The sequence below is a fragment of the Helianthus annuus genome, chromosome 9 (genome assembly GCF_002127325.2).
Source record: "Helianthus annuus cultivar XRQ/B chromosome 9, HanXRQr2.0-SUNRISE, whole genome shotgun sequence".
Taxonomy (NCBI): domain Eukaryota; kingdom Viridiplantae; phylum Streptophyta; class Magnoliopsida; order Asterales; family Asteraceae; genus Helianthus; species Helianthus annuus.
Window position 1 is genome coordinate 164,177,819 of NC_035441.2, and position 20,345 is coordinate 164,198,163.

Genomic DNA, 20,345 nt, shown 5'->3' on the forward strand with positions numbered 1-20,345 from the left:
TCGGTGCCAACTGATACCGAAAATACCGGTTACGGTATCGATATATGAAGGTAAAAACCTGTAGCGAACCGGTACTAGGAACGCCAAAAGTCAGTATTGAACTGGTACTTAGGATCTTTCAGGTCAGGAAATTCGGTACCGGTACCCATTACTATTTGCTCATCTCTGACTACGGGCTTCTACCGAATAACATCATCACCATACAACTTTTTTAGTTGATTTTCTTTCGGTTATTTTTTAGTGTTTTTTTTATACATTTTCTTTTTATTCTTGTAAACGATTCCGTGTCCAACGCGTTCGTAGTGATTTCAAACACATATAAACACAGACTAACTAACAAAAAAAGTTCGCCGCAACGCGACGACGATTGTTATAACTAGTTAACTATAAAAAAAATGCATCCGCCACCAGGTTTTGCTTCTTATTTATCGCGAGTCACATTTTGTACAACTTTCTTCATTATCCAATGACATTGACATGAACATACACAAACTATAACACCCTTGATTAACCAATGACATCAACATACACAAACAGAGGGCCAAATTAAGATTGGAAATTATGGAGGGATCATTTATGTAAATATTCTAAATTATTTTACCAACCTTCTCCACCCCTATAAATATATCCCCATTCTCCCACGAAACTCGCCCACAAACATTCTGTGACTTCTAAGTTGTAACATAATTCACAATGAAGCCAACCGTTGCAACATTTGTGTTTCTGGCACTTGTACTCTTGAGCTCTTCTCTCCTTCAAACTACCATAGCTGCTGGTTCAAGTAAGATCCTCTACTATATTGATCTATAACATAATAACAACTTGGGGGATGGTTCAAATGAAAACCACTTTTATTGTGAAAACTCGAAAACTAACTAAAAAAGCCTAAAAAAACCTAAAAAACATACAAAATTTTTTTTTTTTTTTTTACAATTTTTTTTTTAGAAAAATCGCTACTTTTTATATATGGAAAAAAATTTCAAAAAAAAAAAAAAATTTTTTTGGTTGTACTGCACATGTGCACTAATACGAAAAGCCTAAACCACTTAACCCATCTCCCACCGACACCCCCCAAAAACCTAAACCCCCTACCCCCCCCCCCCACAAAAAAAAAACCTAAATTCACCCTCCCACCAAAAGCCTAACCCCCCCCCCCCCAAAACCTAAACCCCCCACCCTCCCGAAAACCTAAAACTAAACCCTAAACATAAACCCGAAAAAAACCTAACCCCCCCCCACCCCCACCCCCCAAAAACCTAAACCCCCCTCCCCCCCCCCCCACACACCCAAAAACCTAATCCTAATCCTAAACCTCCAAAAAAAACTAACCCTAAAAGCTAAACTAGAATCAAAAAACTAATTTTAAGCATGTAATGCACATTGTAGTACATGTTATATTGCACATGTGCACTACTATAATAATAGTATTGAAAATAAGACGACACCGTAAATCTTTTTTTATGTCATAAAAAATACGCTCGAATATACTTAAATGAAAGATAAGAAAATTTGTGATCTTATGGTGCCATTTTTGTTTTAAAATGATAACGTATGGAGAAATGGGAAATATTTGAAAAATTATATATTTTTTGTTCCAATTTTACCCCTCCTTCATTAAAAGTCTTCCCCCTCCTTTTTAATGGGTTTTAGTTAGTTTTCTAGTTTTTACAATAACTAATGGTTTTCATTTGAACCTTCCCCTAACAACTTGTACCTTATTTATCTTATTTTTTGTTTTGTTTCTACTGTAACAATATAGATAACATGATTATATATGGTATTGTAATAGGTTTTTGCGACTCGAAGTGTGCGGTGAGGTGTTCAAAGGCAGGAAGACAGGATAGATGTCTCAAATATTGTGGGATATGTTGTAAAGATTGTCACTGTGTGCCTTCAGGGACATATGGAAACAAAGACGAGTGCCCATGTTATAGGGACAAAAAGAATTCTAAAGGCCGCCCCAAATGCCCATGAAAACTCGTCCTTGGTGTTTATCGTATTTTTATGTAAGATATTGATCATGATATATAAATAAACTTATCAGTTGCTTCAGATGAAAAGTTGTTGAGAAATAAAATATTTATAATCCATTGTAATTTATGAAAATATTGATGTAAACCATCGTCGTTTATATGTCTGTTATCATAATAAGTTTCATGGAATGGGATCAAATACAAACACTTAAGTTTGTAAGAACCATAAGAACCAATACATAATTGACAAGTGTCCATCAATAAAAAATTAGTTTAGGGGTAATTTAGACTTTTTGACCATATTTATTTATAACTAATTAAAAATAATTACAAAAAATATAATCAGCACAACACTATATAATTAGCACAACATCATTAATCGTTCTTCATTATCAGCACATCGTCCTCGAATCGTTCTCCATTATCAACATAAACGACATTAGCACAACATCTTCAATCGTTCTCCATTATCAGCACACCAGATGTGCTGATTATATCTACTTTTGGTGTTTGTTTGTATTATTTTGTAATTAACACATAATCAGCACCTTATTAGCACAAATATAAAACACCTTTTGTTAACTTTTTTTAAAAAACACTTTTATAAATACAAAAAGGTATAGCAATATGGTACTCATATTAAAGATAAAAAAATACTTGATTTTATGGTATATATTTTTAAAAAAAATAATGAAGTATATAAAAGTTATTTTAGTTTAAAAAACCTTGGTGGAATTTGTATTTAATAGAAAATGGTCAAATGACTAGCAATTTTACAAAATTACCCCTAATTTGTTAGTAGTAATTTTTAATTATAAGAGTTTTATTTATAATCAATATCAACCCTTGATTTAAATTAACAATGGTTCAGATCTGTTCTTACGGTTCTTATAATTAGCACTGTTTGTACAGGATCTCAACCCTAAGTTTCATATATTATATAACCCTACAAAAAGCAACTTGGGTTGCCTCTCTAGAATGAAAAGTTGTGACTTTTAAAAAACCACACATACATACCCATTACTTAATATAAAAAGCAACTTAGGTTGCCTCTTTGGAATCATACATACGTACTAATTTGTTTTAGTGCCTCTCTAGAATGAAAAGTTATGACTTTTTACTATATTGTACTCTTATAGAAATATGAACTTAAGTTGTGTCGTTTCTTTTTTTTTAATACTAAGGGTTGTGTCGTTTCAATTTTTTTTATACTAAGGTTTGTGTCGTTTCTTTGTTTATTCTACATTCACCAACAGAAGTTACGGAACTCACAATTCCTTCCACATTCTGAATATTCCCATATTACATAACAAATTTTATTAAATAGGAAAACGTCCGCATCTTCTTAACCCAACCCCTTCTTCAATATTCCAAAATCCGATCACCACCGGCTGATCATCGCGTTGCTTCATCAATAAGACACAATAAATTCAAATCAAATGGGGGGTAATTTTTAATAACTGCCATCACTTCCACCGATACGGAACACTGAAATTGCCATCATCTTTAATATCCCCTAAACCCTTCCTAAATAATCTCAAAACCTGCCCCGAACAGTAAAATAATCCAGATCGTTTCATATCGATGTCATTTCTACAAGTGTGTGTTAGTTTCTTACATCACTATTTAATTTTATATTAATGTCGTTTACGTTTCCATAACGAAATGGTTTCTAATTCTTTATGGGTGATCGTTATTTATTGGGTGTAAATTGATCTAATCTTCGTTTCTATTTGCTTTTATATGGTTAATACAATTCTACACATGATTTATAGTTTCTGTTTTGTGGGGGATTGTTATTGATTGGGTAGGATGTTCTAATATTTATTTATGAGACTACAATTATACTTATGTTCATGATGATGTGTTTCTTGATGAAGTTTTTTTTTAATTAGATCTCATGATTTATTTTGATCACTCAGTGTTTTTATGTGTTTGTATCAAAACATTTTTACTGCCTATTTGACTCACTCATTCAAATCTCTTTACTTAGAAAAGAAGTTTACTTTAGTTTTTTAACTGTAGATTGAAAGTTTTTTTTCCGTATTTTGAAATATACAAAAGATATTTCTTGCATGTGCTTGCTTTTGCATGGTAGTTGATGGCAATTCTTTAACTATTTTTATATGTTTCTTAAATCTTAACAACCCAATTAGGTTTTTATTAGCGATTCACCATTGCAAACCAGTTTGATTAGAATACATAATTGTGTATATTGCACAGGCACACATAAGTTCCTATAAAACATAACAAAACCCTGAGGTTTTGTTTAGATGTTTGAGATTATTGATTTGGTGAAGTTTGGTAGTGAGTTTTTGAAGGAAAATTGTGGGAGGTGGAAGTCGAAATGATGATTCGATAGCGATTAACAACACAAAGGTGTACGCTATTTTAGGAAGTTTGAAGAATAGAAAAAGTCTGATAAAGATCAGGGTTTTTTTTAAGAAAGGGGGCGGTTCAAAAGAGAAGGATAAGGAGGATAAGGTGGAGAAGAAGCAAGTTTTGGGGCTCCGGTGTTAATGTTGTAGTCATGGGTCGATGTGGATGATGACGATAAATAATGATTATGATTATTATGCGACTATGGCTCAGCCGCCGCTTTGGGGTGGTGCGGGAATGTAGCAAGAGAGAGTGATAGGAAGTGAGATTCAGGTTGAGGTGAGAAATCACGGGATGATTGTCAATTGTTAAGTATTATATATGATATAACATTAGGATATAGCAATGACCATATATGAGAAATGTGGGATGATATTAAATTCTATAATACTGTTTTCCATTAGTAAACTTTGTGTTTTCTAAACAATTATAAGCAAAGCAATGATCCATGTCATTTCTAATATTGTTTCCAATTAGTAAATTGTGTGTTTTTTAATTTATTTTGTTAGTTTATTTGGATGAATTTATAATTAGAGGTTGGTGCTATTGTATCTAAATTATAGCGTGGTTGTAATACACGATGATAGTTGGACTTAGCTTTTCAATCTTAATGTAAATTAATTGTTATAACATTTCTCTTAATTTCCCCGTATTGGTATATTATTATCTCAACAAACCCTTTAATCTCCTCCAAATTCTATTCATATTCTCTTTTTTTGAAACTCAATCTTTGTTCAACTTAAAACCAAATTGATTGTTTATGGTTGTTCCTAATATTATGTATGTTGATTATTATGTATTGGGGTTGTGCCTAATGTGTATGTTGATTTAGACCAACGATGTAGGCTAGGAATCAATGTTTTGCTTATACAAAGGAATATTCACATGTGATACTAAAGACTTTTTAAATCAATATTCCGCCACAACGCGTGGGTTGGCGTTAACTTGTTTTAATTATTTAGCATCAAAAGTGTCATGTTAATATTAGGCATGTAAAGTACATAGAACGACATAGAAGAATTTTCTTTAAGTACACACATGAAATATGTGTGTGTACGTGTGTGTGTGTGCAGTATCCACAAGAAAATAAAAACAATCTGTGGCATAGACCAACCATTTTTATATATTTGTTCAAAACAGATATGTATTGATTGATACCATGTATGAGAATCCAAAAACTTGTACCAGCAATCTCATTATTATTATTGCAATATATTCCTTAATAGGTCAATATTTATATATCCTTAAAATAATCATCTCTGCAGTCAGCCAAAATCTCAAAACACCAAGATTTACACCCTATAAGAACCACAACAAATACATATAAAACAAACAAAAAGCTTACGACCAGATTACAAAACACTATTCACATAATTCTTGCACTCTGAATCTTTTACTTGTATATGGTTCTCTTCTTTTCAACCTTTTCCAGTATCTTTTTACCATAAAGATTGCTCTGCATCGAATTGACGTTTCTTAATATCAGCTCGCGCAGGCACTCCTTTGCAATCCCCTAATTAATGAACAAAATCCGTTAATTAACTAGAATATCATATAAAAAATAATATTAATAATATTTAGAATAAATAACTTACCCTCGAAACCTTTAGTGCAGACTGGATGACAAAATTCCCATAGGGATCTACAAGAAGGGATGGGGCATTTGGGCTTTTAACCAACTCAAGAATGATTTTGGTTGCTATATCAGGCTCAGATTCAATCAAACATTTCTCGACGACATTACTCGCGTATTTGTTTTGCGAGAGATATGCGAAATTCCCTTGCAGTTGGCTAACTAGCACTTCTGTTAACTCGGGTGACTGTAACCCCACCATGTGCTGCAGCACATAGTTGCTACACAAAATAGAGAGAAAAGTTAGCCTTTCAACACCAAGATGACATAAGGAAAAAATATTGAGATGGCAAGATGAGCGGGTTGGGCAACAGGCCAAAAGGTTTTGGCCTGAAACAAGACTTGAAGTCAACTTGAACCGTGACCCACCAAACACATACCATATTGATAATACATGTATTTATGTATGTAAAAGGGCGGCGGTCAAAATTGATAATACTTGTATAAAAATGTTAGATTTTTGTATAAGTATGTTAGATTAATATCTAATGTCCTCTTTTTAAATGTCAAAATTTTGAATGCGAAGGATGGCCGTCGAAATTGATAAGTTTTATATGAAAAGTTAAATTTATGTATAAATATGGTAGATTTGTATCTTATGACAACGTATGTATAAAAATGATAACTTTTCCGATTAGAAAATAACCTAAACTTTAGAGACCGACAAGAGGTACAATTAATAAGACCGATGAAAGAAAAGCACTACGAGATTTTATGCAGGAATTGATGAAAGAAAAGCACTATGAGATTTTATGCAGGAATCCCAAAAAGAAAAGTACAGATATCAGGAAACTGGTTTGGCGTGAGACAGATTTGCACGAGCCAGCAGTTCCTTTATATAATTCTGTTGAGAGAGGTGGAGATCACCATCTTTACGCGTGACCAAGATACCCAAAAAATAAGACAGTGGCCCCATGTCCTTAATGTCAAAGGTGCTGCCAAGACGTCGAACCACATGATCAATAGCCTCGGGTTTGTTTCCTGTTAATATAATATCATCAACGTAGACCAACATATATAGGACGGTGTCAGAGGCGCAATAAATAAATAAGGAAGGATCGGTGTTTGATCCTTTAAACCCGAGTGCCAAAAGAGCCGAGGATAATCTATGAAACCACGCCCTCGGAGCTTGCTTGAGACCGTATAGAGACTTGCGTAACCGACACACATGATTAGGATAGCGTGGATCAACGAAACCCGGTGGTTGTTTCAAGTACACTGTTTCTTTCAAATCACCATACAAGAAGGCGGTCTGGACGTCAAGTTGACGTAATGGCCATTTGTGTTGAACCGCAAGAGACAAAACTACACGGATAGTAGTAGCCTTTACCACCGGACTAAACGTTTCCGTGTAGTCAATACCATGTTGCTGATGAAAACCTTTGGCTACAAGGCGTGCCTTGTGACGTTGAACACAACCATGTTGATCCTTTTTAAGTCTGTAGACCCATTTGCAATCAACAACATTTGAACGAGGATCATAAGGAACAAGAGTCCAAGTACCATGACGCACAAGAGACGAGTACTCCTCAGCCATAGCCTTACGCCAGTTTGGGTCTGCATTAGCGACGGTAAAAGTAGTAGGTTCGGATTCGACAGTGGAGGTGTGGAAAGAGGCATTGTAAGGCTTAGTTTGCTTGGGGTTGGAACGAAGATTTGGTGGACGGGTTCTAGTGGTGGTGGAAGAAGGTGGCGGTGGAGTAGTAGATAATGGAGGGATAGGAGCAGCTTTGTTTGTAGAATATTGATCAAAGGCCGAGGTGGTGGAAGAGCGAGTGGACTTTCGTGAGTAAGTGTAGGCAGGAGGCGGCGGTGGTGGTGGTGGTGGTGGTGGGGGCGGTGGTGGTGTAGGTGGTGTAGAAGTGGGTTGATTGGACGACGGTGGTGTAGAATCGGGAGGTTGTGGTGGTGAGTTGAGTGTTGGGGATGATTGTGGTGGCGGGGTAGGTTGTGTAGTTGTAGAGAGATCGGGTGTAGGATAGGCCGAGACATAGGGAGTGGGGTCGGGTACCGGGGAAGTGTTTGAAGTTTGTTTTGAAAACGGAAAAACATGTTCAATGAATCGAACATGACGGGCAATATAAATACGATCAGATTCGGGATCAAAGCACCGATACCCATGATGAGAGGTGCTGTAGCCAAGAAAGATACAAGGAGTGGATCGAAGATCCATCTTGTGTGGGTTGTATGGACGAAGATAAGGAAAGCACAAACAGCCAAAGACACGAAGGAAGGAAAAATCAGGCTTATGTTTAAAAAGGTGCTCGAAAGGAGATATGTTGGAGTTATTGCGAGAGGGCATTCGGTTAATGAGATACACGGCAGTGTCATAGGCAAAGTGCCAAAACCGTTGTGGAACATGAGCTTGAGCCATGAGAGTGAGCCCCGTTTCAACAACATGGCGGTGACGTCTCTCAACTGTCCCATTCTGTTCGCTAGTGTGCGGACAGGAGAGACGATGAATGATGCCAATGGAGGCAAAGAAGGAGGAAAGATTACGAAACTCCCCTCCCCAATCTGTTTGTACGGATTTTACCTTGGAGGAAAATTGTCTCTCGGCCATGGTAACAAAACGTTTAAAGGTTTCGAAAACCTCAGATTTCCGTTTTAGAGGAAACAACCACATGTATTTGGAAAAATGATCAACACATAAGAGAAAATAGTTATGACCATCAAAAGAGGAAACACCCGAAGGCCCCCAAACATCACAAAAAACTAAGTCAAGTACATGAGAACTGTGATAATCCGAAGATAACAAATGAAGTTTGGAAGATTTTCCAACTAAACAAGAAGAACAATTAAAGTCAAAATTCTTGTCTGAAACAGGTAAATGAAAGCTAGAAAGCATAGAACTAAACAGTTGAGAATGTGGATGTCCAAGGCGTTGATGCCATGTGGTTGTCGAAGCCCGATACGTGGAGAAAGCAACTCTGGGAAGTGGTTGAGCAGAGGGAAACCGGATAGTATAAAGACCACCGTCACTTGGACCCGTGAGGAGGGTAGTGTGTGTAGACTTGTCCTTCACAGCAAAGAAAGTAGAGTGAAATTCAAAATAAACATTATTATCATGACAAAATTTTTGAACAGAAAGAAGGTGCCGTTTGATTTTTGGAACATGAAGGACATCTTTAAGATGAAAGGTTCGTGAGGGTGAAAAAATTTTGGCTGAACCAATGTGTAAAATGGGCAGAGATTTACCGTCACCAACGTGCAGATTATCCTCACCAAAGTAAGGCGTAGCTGAGTCAAAACCCGACATGTCTGGTGCTACATGATTGTTGGAACCTGTGTCATTGAGCCAAGCAGGTGTGTCAGATTGGGAACGAAAATCAGCATAGTTAGCTGAAGGCTGTCGTGATCTGATGGTAGACGGATCCCGGTTTGGACACTGAGATGGCAAGTGACCAATACCACACCTGTTGCAAGTGCCATAAACTGTATTCTGATTTGAAGCCCAACTAAACTGACCTTGATTGCGGTTGTTGTTCACCTGTGAGCGATTGTTGCCGCCCCGGCCTCCACGACCACGACCCCCGCGGCCCCGATTGTTAGGACCCGATCTGTTTGTGTAAAAGGGCTGTGGCGTAGGAGCCGGAGACAAACCAGTGGTTGGTTGTAGCTGAAAACCAAGACGTCCAGCAATCTGTTGAAGAGCTTGAATAGTGTCATTTGATGCTGGAGAGGGTTGGGCTGCTGTAGTAGCCGTAAAAGCCTGAGCCGGAGAAACATCAGGAACGGGTTTCTTAATCAGGAACTCGTGATCAGCAAGAAGACCAGGAAGCTCTGAAAAGACGGCTGTAAATTCTCTAGCAAGGAGATTTTGTTTGACTCCATTGTATTCTTCACGAAGACCTGCAACAACAAGCATGATAATATCCTTTTCCGGCATTGGCTGGCCGATATTGGCAAGAGCAGTAGCATATTCATGTGCTCTGGCCAAATAAGCAGCAGAGGATTCATCCCCTTTCATTTGAATCTTCAACAATTGTGTTTTTAACGTAAATTCCCGAGACGAGGTGTGTGGGGCATAAGCACGTTCAAGGGAAAGCCAAAGGTCACGTGAAGTTGTACCTTGTACATGTTGAAAAGCAGCCTCTGAGATTGTAGAGAGAAGAAGCATACGTACATGAGCATCGTTTGCAAGCCATGCATCATAATTAGGGTTCACAGTGGATGATACAGGTGCCTCTTTTTCTTTTCCAGAAGCTGCGATCACAGATGGAGGGCAAGGAATTGAACCATCAATGTATCCGAACAGGCCATTAGTAACGAGGAACGGTTGAATCATGAGTTTCCAGAAGCCATAATTTGTTGGTGACAATGTGAAACCGAACTTGTGAGAATTGTGTGCAGTTTTCTCGACTTGAGTGAAGGCAATAATATCGGTTGACATGTTTGAGGATTGCCGATGATCAATTTAGGGTGGAAGAAGAGGGCGATCGGCTGTAGCCGATGAAGAAGGAAGTCGGCAGCTAGGGTTAGGGATTCTTGGCTCTGATACCAAGATAAACTTGGTAAAGACGTATTGTATTCAATTGTTGTATAATCAGAATAGGTTACAGGAATATATAAGGAATATATTTACATCTACACCCTCTAACTAATCATAATTAACTATTTGTCTAATAAACATGATCATATGTTAAGGTAATCTTCAAATAAAACAATTTTGAAAGTTGTGTGAGTTAATATTTGGGGACTGTTACTTGTTACCCTTTTAGTTTTAACAAATACTTTCTTTATTTGGCCTTTTTTAATGAAGAACAACCCGAAGGTCGAAATTGCCACCTATAATTAGAAACTTGTAGACAAGGGTTTAAAAATGCATACCCAAAAGGATCTTCGGCTATTGGGATCGCATTCGCCATGATCTCAGCAAGCAGGCGATTCCTCACTTCACCACGCGAGTGTTCCACACACGCCTGCAGGACACAACAACCACTTCTATCTGTTGCAACTTTGAAACAATTATTTGCTATCTGATCAAGAATCGGCTGCAAAATGCAAAATACTAAGTCAGTTTTATTATTTAAATACTCAAATAATCACCATGTCTTTAATAAGAAACTAGATTGAACAAATGAACGAAAAATATACATATATAAACTTAGTTAACAACAGAAATTTAACAAAATTATATATCTATGGAAAACAATTAAAACGAGACAAATCGCATAAAAGTATCATGATCAATGTAATCAAAAGTCATGAAGAGCTTTGAAGGTACTAATTTATGTAATTGCAATCAAGTATACATCTAAAAACACATGAAAAGATCTTTCACAAGTTTACAACCCCTTTTTAATATCATGTTTTCTCTTCACCCTTATTATATATATTCACATTAACAACAATCCTACTAGGTTGCAGTAAAGAAATAAATTCTAGGCATAGTAGAAAAATCAAGAAAACAAGTTGACACAAAAACAAACAGTACCACATATTATTATTATTATAAAAGAATCAAGATAACAAGATGACACAAAAACAAAACAATACCTGGTTAAAATCACAATCATAGTGAATCAAACAATACTGCAGGACGTGGTGACCATTCGGATCGTTCGCCAATTGGGCTGCACCGCGGTGTAACCCCCGGATCACCATCATAATCTGAACCCGCGAATTCAAATTCTCCAATAGCTTCTGAACTGCTCGTGTCCTACAAAACCACCAACACAAACATTACCCACAAAACACACAAACAAACCAAATTATAAAACAAAACAAAACAAAACATACCCATAGGGACTCATACAAACAAGAATTACATCAACCGATCTTTCAGTCAACTCACGAACAATCAACCCTTTCTGCACATCATTACACACACAAACAAGCTTCTGCATTATATAATTTCCGTACTGATCTTTCATTAAATCAGCAACTGAACCCGCCACCTCGTACAACACAAGTTCAACGTCCTCTTTTGTTGGAGCTTCAAATTTCGATTGTAAGATCCGACACCCATGTTGATCTTTTGCAAGAAAACAAATCATTCCCCTTAACTGATGCAAACTCGCCAATCTCAAATACTGGTGGTTTTGCAAATTATTAATATTAATATTACTATTAATATTATTATTTTCTTCAGAAATTACGGCATTGAGGTGTTGTAGTTGTTGTTGTGTATGGAATAAACGTTCCTTGGCGAGCAAGTAAGACCATGGGTCAAAGTCAAAGTCAAACCGTGGGTCAAGACCAGAAGAAGATGCTCTCTGATGAAGAAACGGGTCCACCGTACGAGTGGTGGAGTGGGCCACACCGGAATAAACCCTTTGATTATAGTTAACGCCGTTTGAAGCCCTAACAATATCTTCTAACCTCCTCCTGCTGTTAGTGGGAACAATGGGGTTAATGAAATTGAAACCCTCGCCGCCGTACGAGTAATCAAGAGTCTCCGGCAGGGACACGTGGTGGTGGTGATCGTTGGTTTCGGAGAGATTGAGGTTGGAGAAAGAATCGTATAGAGTCTGATCAATGTCGAGTGATGATGGGAGATTGAGGGACGGCTGCCGGAGATTGTTTAATCTCGCCGCGGGTGACGGTGGGGTTTGATACATTTGGGTGTTTCTTTGATTGTTCATCGGAAGGAAGGAAGAAAGAAATTATTATTATTATTGTTGTAGGGGTTTTAAGATATGTGAGAGATTGAGCGAGTGAAAATAGGGAGGGTTTGTTGGGGTTTTCATATACGAAGAAGGAAGATTATGTGGGTTTTTATAGATGGTTTATGAAATTATTATAATTATAATTATTGTAAAAGAAAAGAAATTAAGAATTGTAATTGTGTTAGGATTTATGAATTTTGGAAATATGTACGAGAGAGAGAGAGAAAATAGGAGGTGTATCGTTTATGCATGCAAATATAGAAAGTATTCTTCATGTTGGAGGGTGAAGTGTGTCCAATACGCCGCGTCTGTTACCTAAAAGCTGTAACCTACTGTTACTGTAGGCTCTTGTAGCCCTCTCAGTCAAATGATAATAAAGTTTTGAAAATTATTGGGAAATTACTAGTTAGTTAAATTACCATTTTCTCAAGTTATATAGGATTCACACACGAAACAGAATTACTAACCCTTGTATTGGTTTAGCACCAGGGGCGGACCTGGCTTATATCCAGGCGTAACCCGGGTTACGGTTCAACTTTTTACTAGTAGTGTAAATTTTTTTTATTTTTTTCGATTTTTATATAAAGGACACCTCTAAACAACTACGAGGACACCCCTCAAAAAAAAATTTACAACCCAATAATAAGCCCAGCTGGTGATGATGATGATACAAATCAATAATAAGCCCAATTAGAAACTAAATAATAAGCCCAAATAACTAAATAATAGCCCAGCCTTTGAAGATTGTATATTGAGTTTTTTCCCAAAAAAGTGTTGGTAGAAAAAGTATTTACCATTTTGGTGTTCCTTCAAAACTATTTACCAAAATGGTGTTTTCATGTATTTTGTATTTACTTTTCTTTTAGCCAACATAATAAACTCATTAATTTTCTATTCAATCAATCCAATGTCCGTATTTTTATTTTGTAATTATAGCTTTTATTTTCAAACAACTAAATATGTTTTTTTTTTCAATCAACCTATTAATGTTTTATTTGTTTTGTATTTACCTTTTTCTTTTAATCAACATAAAAAACTTATTAATTTTTTTCTATTAAATCGATATAATAACCTTATTCCATCTCGTTATAAATTTTTCATCAACCAACCCATGTAAAAGACAAACTAGAAGATCATATAGTGAAGTTTAAACAATGAAATAAGAAACATACAAAAACACTAATCAAACAATAACCTCAGTGAAACTTATGCTAACATTCTTAGGTTGAGATAGCAAGAAAAAACAATTTTAAAATCAAAATGGTTGATTCTAAAAAATGCAGTGAAACTTATACTACAAATTGTATTACTTTTAGGAAGTCAAGAAATACGTGGTTTTGAACTTTTGAACAATGAATTTATTCTTCAATATTAACTTAGTGATATGATAAAAAAAAATGATTACTTGATGACTTTATTGTAATGAGACTTCATAGTTTTACCACGTCATTTCACTGTTTTCTTGACTTACTAATGTAATTACAATATTATTTATATTCACTGGATGAGAAATATACTCTGGAAAACAAAGAATTATTGTTTTGTAGATGTTTAAGTTTAAGTTTTTAAAAGGTGATATTAATATGTAAATAAACAGAGAGTCGACAAGGAAAAAGAAAGAAATAATTTTATTCATGTAAATAAATAGAGTTAACAAGGAAAAGAAAGAAACAACATTGTTATTCTTTTGAATAGAAAAAAAAAAACTATTAAGTTTTTTTATGTTGATTAAAAGAAAAGGCAAAGACAAAATGAAGAAAAACACCATTTTGGTAAATAATTTTGAAGGAACACCAAAATGGTAAATACTGTTTCCGCCAACAGTAGTTTGGGAAAAAACTCATTGTATGTTTATACTTTTATTTTTTTCGTTGTTAAACTATGTCTTTTAGATATTTGTTTTACTTTATTTATTTATTGTCGTTTTTTTTTATATTGTATGATTGCACAGTGAATTTTTTTTTTTGGGATACCCCTGAATTAATGTTCTAGTTCCGCCACTGTTTAGCACATGGTGAGAAACAACTCTTGTGGGATGTCAAAGGGAGCGTGGTGCCAATATATGGGGGTTGCCGGTTGGGTTTAATTGGCAAAGTTATTGAAGTTAAAGTGTTGCTCTCTTTGACGTTAAGAGTTTGAGCCATGCCAAAGACAAAGCTAGTGTAATTTAAGCCGTTTAAAAAGGGTAGGTATGTGTGCGTAGGACATTGCCCCTCTTGGGCGTGATTAGAGGGTGCTAGGTGTTAGAAGTAAGAAGGCTAAGATGGTTGCTGGGATATGTGTAGTTTTTTTTTAAATTATTAATTAATATACAAACAAATCATTTAACTTCACTTCATCGTTTTATTTTATTTTTATTTTTCATTTCACATTCTTATAACAAACCATAACCATAGGGAAATGTGAAAAGTGAAACCCCCATTGTTTACATTGCACTTTTTTCACCTTTACCGCTGTTTTTTATTATTTTATTTTTTATTACTGAAATTTATTTTTCTTTTATAACTTTTAATATGTAAATTAAAAATCTACTCGTATTGAATGCTCTATAATTTTATATATAACAATTTTTAAATCATACTAGGTTATAACCCCATGTATTATACGGGTCAAATAAATAAATTTTATATATTAAATAATAAAACAATATATCTTTAAAACCCCCTTTATTGCACGAGTTTAATAAATATAACTTTATACATTAAATAATAAAAAGTTATATCTATAAGAACCATATTTACGGGTTGAATAAATATAATTTTATATATCAAATAAAAAAGTTATATCTTTAAAACAACGTGTATTACACGGGTTGAATAAATGTAATATTGTTTACCAAATAATAAAATAATACATCTTTAAAAATCCTCATTTATTACACGGTTTGAATAAATGTAATTGTATATACCAAATAATAAAAAAATTACATTTTTAAAAATATGTGTATTGCACGGGTTGAATAAATGTAATTTTCCATACTAAATAATAAAAAATACATATCTTAAAAAAAACCTCATGTAGTGTACGAATTAAATAAATCTAATTTTATATATCAAATAATAAAAAAGTTATATCTTAAAAAATCTCATGTATTACACGGGTCGAATAAATGTAATTCAATATAGTAAATAATAAAAAAGGTATATCTTTAAAAAACCACGTGTATTACACGGGTTTAATAAATCTAATTTTATATACCAATAATAAAAAAAGTCATATATTTCAATATGCTAATGGATAATACTCGATTACGCGATGGATATGATGATTGTGAAGATGGTTCTTGAAAAGAATATATGTTATTCAAGAAGCAAATTAGCATCTATTTGAGTGATAAAATGTTGGTACCAATTCCGACAAATTGATTTATAAATTATGTAATAAAATTTATATAATAATTTTTTAGTAATGAAAATAAAAATATTTCATATATTAAGACAAAGTTTGGTTTCGTGATAAATAATTTGTTTTATTTAAAATATCTTAAATTAACAATTTAAATTTTAGAATAATATTTTATTAGAAAAATAGAAGAATGGTATTCAAAATTTAAAGTAGGATGAAATTTAATATTAGCTCATTATTCATTTATTTGTTTAATTAATATAAGATAAGTTTGGAAGTGAGGTGAGAAAATCATAAAATAAATGAATCTTTTAACATCTGAGCCCCCAATGTTTTTTTTTTCTAACCTTTTTGGCCTCTAATACTAACCCCATCCATTCACTTTCAGGGGCCAAAAGGGTTAAAAAAAAGACGTTGGGGGTTTAAAAGGGTTAGAAAAAAAGACTTTGAGGGCTCAGATGTTAAAAAATTTCTTTTTGGGCTAAAATGATAAAAGTGATATAACCATAATGACCAAAATCGCAATTTACTCTAACATCAAATTAGATAACTAAGTTTAAATTTGAAGTAAATAGATAAATATAAAAGTAATAATTAAACTAAATAATATTTTGTAGAAGGATTATCTATAATTAATTAGAAGAGATTAACTAAAATAATAATTATTCATAAGACATGACCTAATATGATGACAAATGTCTCAAAAATGATTTCTTTTATTATATAGTTAAATTAGATTAGATTAACAAAAGTTAAAATGTTGCATGAACATGTATCTTAACCGGCTTTGTTAACGATAATCATTTCGTCAAAGTAATGTTATATGGAGAATACCCGATGTCTACTATTATTTCACAAAGTTTTTTTTTTTCGACATGATATGACAAACACACAAGCTACTCCATATATGCATCAAACAAGCACTTAAATTCAACATTTGCATTGTAGTTCATTTGTTGGCAATGTAATATTAGTATGATTTGAGGTATGATATGAACATCTTATAACGAATTTGGTTAATTTATGACAATATAGTCAATATATAATGTTTATTTTTACACACATATACTTACCTTTCTAATCTAAACCAATAATATATTAAAGTAATACGGCTCAGTTTTTATCAAGTTTGATATGCGCAAAATGCAACATATAAATTATATCAAATGTGACATAAAACTAACCATTTTTTAGTACTAATGTTGGAAAAAGTGTGTTTTTGTCTTCCTTTTGTATTTCAGGATTAAATGAGCTCTGATCGGAGTGTCGCGCTCCGGTCAAAGATAATATTTATAAGCCCAAATTACCCTTAACAATGTGTTAGTGGTAGTAAGGGGTCGATCCACGAAGAGTATGTGGTTTGTGTATGGATTTGACTGAATTATAAAGACTTGTCACAATTATGAAGCTTGCTAGCTATTTTTGTATTTTTTTGTTTAGTAGAAATATGTGAATTTGGACTACTGAAATTGAATTACTTAATTAACAACTACTACTTAACGATTGCAAGAAATTTGGATACGAGAACAATAATAATAAAAAGGAATCACACCCGGTTTCGGTAATTGTTAACCTAGGATTTCTACAAGTTTTAGTTTCAACTCAAATGCATTTGATTAACGGATTTAGTGTACCGTGACTTAGGTGCTACTAACTATCAACACCCCGAAGAACGGACAAAAAGACACTTTGTAATCAACACAAGTAAATCCTAACAATGATAATGCACAATTACATATCACCGTTTCGTAAAGTCATAACATTTAACATCGCTCGACAATTCACGAATTCGCAACAAATGTAACACTATTATCAAGAGTTTCAAAAATCAAATACAAATTGTCACTAAGTTAAAACAAGAACAATTCGAAACCCTAAAATTAACAACTACCTACACCGGGGTGAAACCGAGATGATTAGCCGCTCATGGTTGATGCAACTTGATCACCGGAGGTTTGGAATGCGGATGGAGTCATCTTGAAGCTTAATTGGATGATTGGTGAATGATGAAGGTTGGTGATGGATGATGATGGTGGAAAGATTAGGGTTTGTGGAATGAATGATTGATTGTGTAGATGGTGATGATGATTCCTTGATTCCGGATTGGATGTAGTGATAGATGGAATTCGAGATGAATGGTTGGTGAGATTAGGCTCCCAGATGATGTTCAAACTTGAGAATAGTGTGTAACCCCCAAAATAATGTCCCACCAACCATTTTTTATTGTTCCAAACCCCCAAACGAACAAAACAGCGTCGCCAACATTTAGAAGCCGTCGCCGACGGCCTGAAGCCCCGTCGGCGACGGTGCCTGCTTCTTCGTTTTCAGCCGACGGGCTATGTTGCTGTCTACGGACGATTCTGGGCGACGGACATATGTGCAAACCGTCGGCGACGGCCCCTATGGGCGTCGGCGACGGTGCCCAGATGTTGGGTTTTCTGTTTCGTCCATTTCTTGAGTCCGGTTGACCCGTTTCGCATCCCAGTGCTCCGGTTTTCGATCCGGTGACCCGTAAAGCTCTCGAAAAGCTCCTCAAACTTCATTAAACCTACAAAACACAAATTTAATTAAAAGTAGGCTATTCGAGATTAAAAGCCAAGTAAAAACATCAACTTAAACATTAACGAACGCCGGTTTTCAACCACGCATCACATCCCCACACTTGTCTTTTGCTTGTCCTCAAGCAAATCTGTTTTTCACTTTCGCGTGGGTTGAACAACAAATGCACATCCCATTCCCGAGACAGAGTTAAGGTCTATTGTCATACAAAAGTTCAAACTCTTTACAAATTTCACATATTTACCGGTTAAGTGAATAATCACATATACTCATAGTTATCCAAGACTAACCCGCCCGTAAAACTAACAACTCATGCATATCCCTCACAATGTGCTCTCCACTCGGCTTAAAATTTGCTAACATGTATAATGTATTAGCATTTCAACAATTAATCGCTCAAAACCGATTAGAACACGTACCCGCATAGGCTTGCAACTCAATCATTCTCCACTATCGAACACAAATACTAAGCACAAGTCAAAAGGTCTTTGAAGGGTTGTAACGGGGCTAGGCGAAGGGTAGGAAATAGGATATTTTTAAAGTGGCTAAAGTGATGAAAAATTCGATTTTTTTTTTATTACAAAAGACTATCCTAAACAAAAGTAAACTATAAACATCAACTATGGGCAATAATCTTTTACCCTTTTATTCGACAACTACTAACGCTTCTTTTTGTGTTTTTCTTCAACAATTTTCAATTCTTTTTCACATTTTTTTTGAACGAATCATAACAACTATACAAACTTAAGCTCCTATAATCGAATGTTCATCACACGAGTTTAAAAAGAAAAGGTTTCAGGTTTATGGGCTATAGGGTGGTCAAACGAAAGGTTTAGGCTCAAAAATGGGCAACTAAGGAGTTTGTTCGGGTAAGGATAGAAAAATGGTTTAAAGAGAAAAAGGTTTACCTAATGCCTTAATCATTCTCGTGCTTGTATTTGGTCTATAGTCTCAAACGTATCAAAAGTTGCAAGTTCTACAATACGCGACTAATGGCCCACTCAAACAAAGAAACATGTAAATGTGAATCTATGATATATAAGTGGCTCAAACCTCACGTATAAGGGTATGATATGTGATATGCATACATTGCTAGTTCCTTAGGCGAATTATTCCCAAATACCACCCGCTAAATACCCGTTATGCTTATTAATTTGAACTTGACCATGACAAACGACCAAATGGGTTGTGACATCCCTCGTTGATTTGGTTACTTGTGCTTTTGAGATTGCTTTGAAAACAAGACAATTTTGAAAATTTTTTGAAATTTTCCCCCATCCCCACACTCGAGGTAAACATTGTCCTTAATGTGTAGTGTTTAAATGAACGGGTCAAAATCGAAAATTTTTTACTACTCCCCCATCCCCACACTTGAAGTACATATTGTCCTCAATGTGTAAGAACTAGAGTTTTAGCAATGCACAAGGGATGTGACACGACTAACCTTCCCAACTTTTCACCCCGGAAATTAAAATACACATTACAATCCACTTATTCTAAACTACCAATCAAAGTAAAAAGAAACACATGCACTTGATTTTTATCGCTTGATGCTCATATCCTTCGTCTCTTCATAAAAATGGTTGTCCCGCAAACATGTTGTACCTACAAATTCTAATCCTTGTGTAGAAGCATGCTTCTCACAACCATCAAAATTTGTTAGTACGTAGTTCTACCCTTTTTATGAACATATTACCAAGTCATGCATTATTTTACTTTGATTTTTGTGGAAAAAAAATTTTACAACAACAACAAACCTAACTCACTTTCGTAGGAATCACGGTTGCATTTAGCTTATGCAACAAGCCCTTTTAAACCCCCCAATAGCTTGGGAGGACGAGAGGT

The 20,345-nt window shown here is 34.8% G+C and overlaps 2 protein-coding genes across 2 annotated transcripts; one reads left to right on the forward strand and one right to left on the reverse strand.

The window, feature by feature from the left end:
* Positions 1 to 640: 640 nt before the first annotated feature.
* On the forward strand, positions 641 to 2,162 carry LOC110879319 (peamaclein). Its single transcript, XM_022127763.2, has 2 exons — positions 641 to 781; positions 1,790 to 2,162. The coding sequence occupies exons 1-2, from the start codon at positions 694 to 696 to the stop codon at positions 1,972 to 1,974; spliced, it is 273 nt and encodes a 90-aa protein (XP_021983455.1). The 5' UTR covers positions 641 to 693; the 3' UTR covers positions 1,975 to 2,162.
* A 3,372-nt stretch (positions 2,163 to 5,534) lies between these two features.
* Positions 5,535 to 12,664, reverse strand: LOC110879318 (pumilio homolog 12). The gene is made up of 5 exons (XM_022127762.2): positions 11,728 to 12,664; positions 11,485 to 11,647; positions 10,816 to 10,979; positions 5,948 to 6,206; positions 5,535 to 5,865 (listed from the first exon to the last, which is right to left on the reverse strand). Exons 1-5 carry the CDS (start codon positions 12,570 to 12,572, stop codon positions 5,746 to 5,748), a joined length of 1,551 nt encoding a protein of 516 aa, XP_021983454.1. The 5' UTR covers positions 12,573 to 12,664; the 3' UTR covers positions 5,535 to 5,745.
* Positions 12,665 to 20,345: the final 7,681 nt, after the last annotated feature.

Coding starts and splice junctions, on each gene's coding strand:
- LOC110879318 (XM_022127762.2), bottom strand. CDS start 12,572: ATGAACAATCAAAGAAACACCCAAATGTATCAAACCCCACCGTCACCC. Junction 6,207..10,815: donor ATAGCCGAAGATCCTTTTGG/GTATGCATTTTT, acceptor TATTTTGTGTAG/CAACTATGTGCTGCAGCACA. Junction 5,866..5,947: donor CTGCACTAAAGGTTTCGAGG/GTAAGTTATTTA, acceptor TTCATTAATTAG/GGGATTGCAAAGGAGTGCCT.
- LOC110879319 (XM_022127763.2), top strand. CDS start 694: ATGAAGCCAACCGTTGCAACATTTGTGTTTCTGGCACTTGTACTCTTG. Junction 782..1,789: donor TACCATAGCTGCTGGTTCAA/GTAAGATCCTCT, acceptor GTATTGTAATAG/GTTTTTGCGACTCGAAGTGT.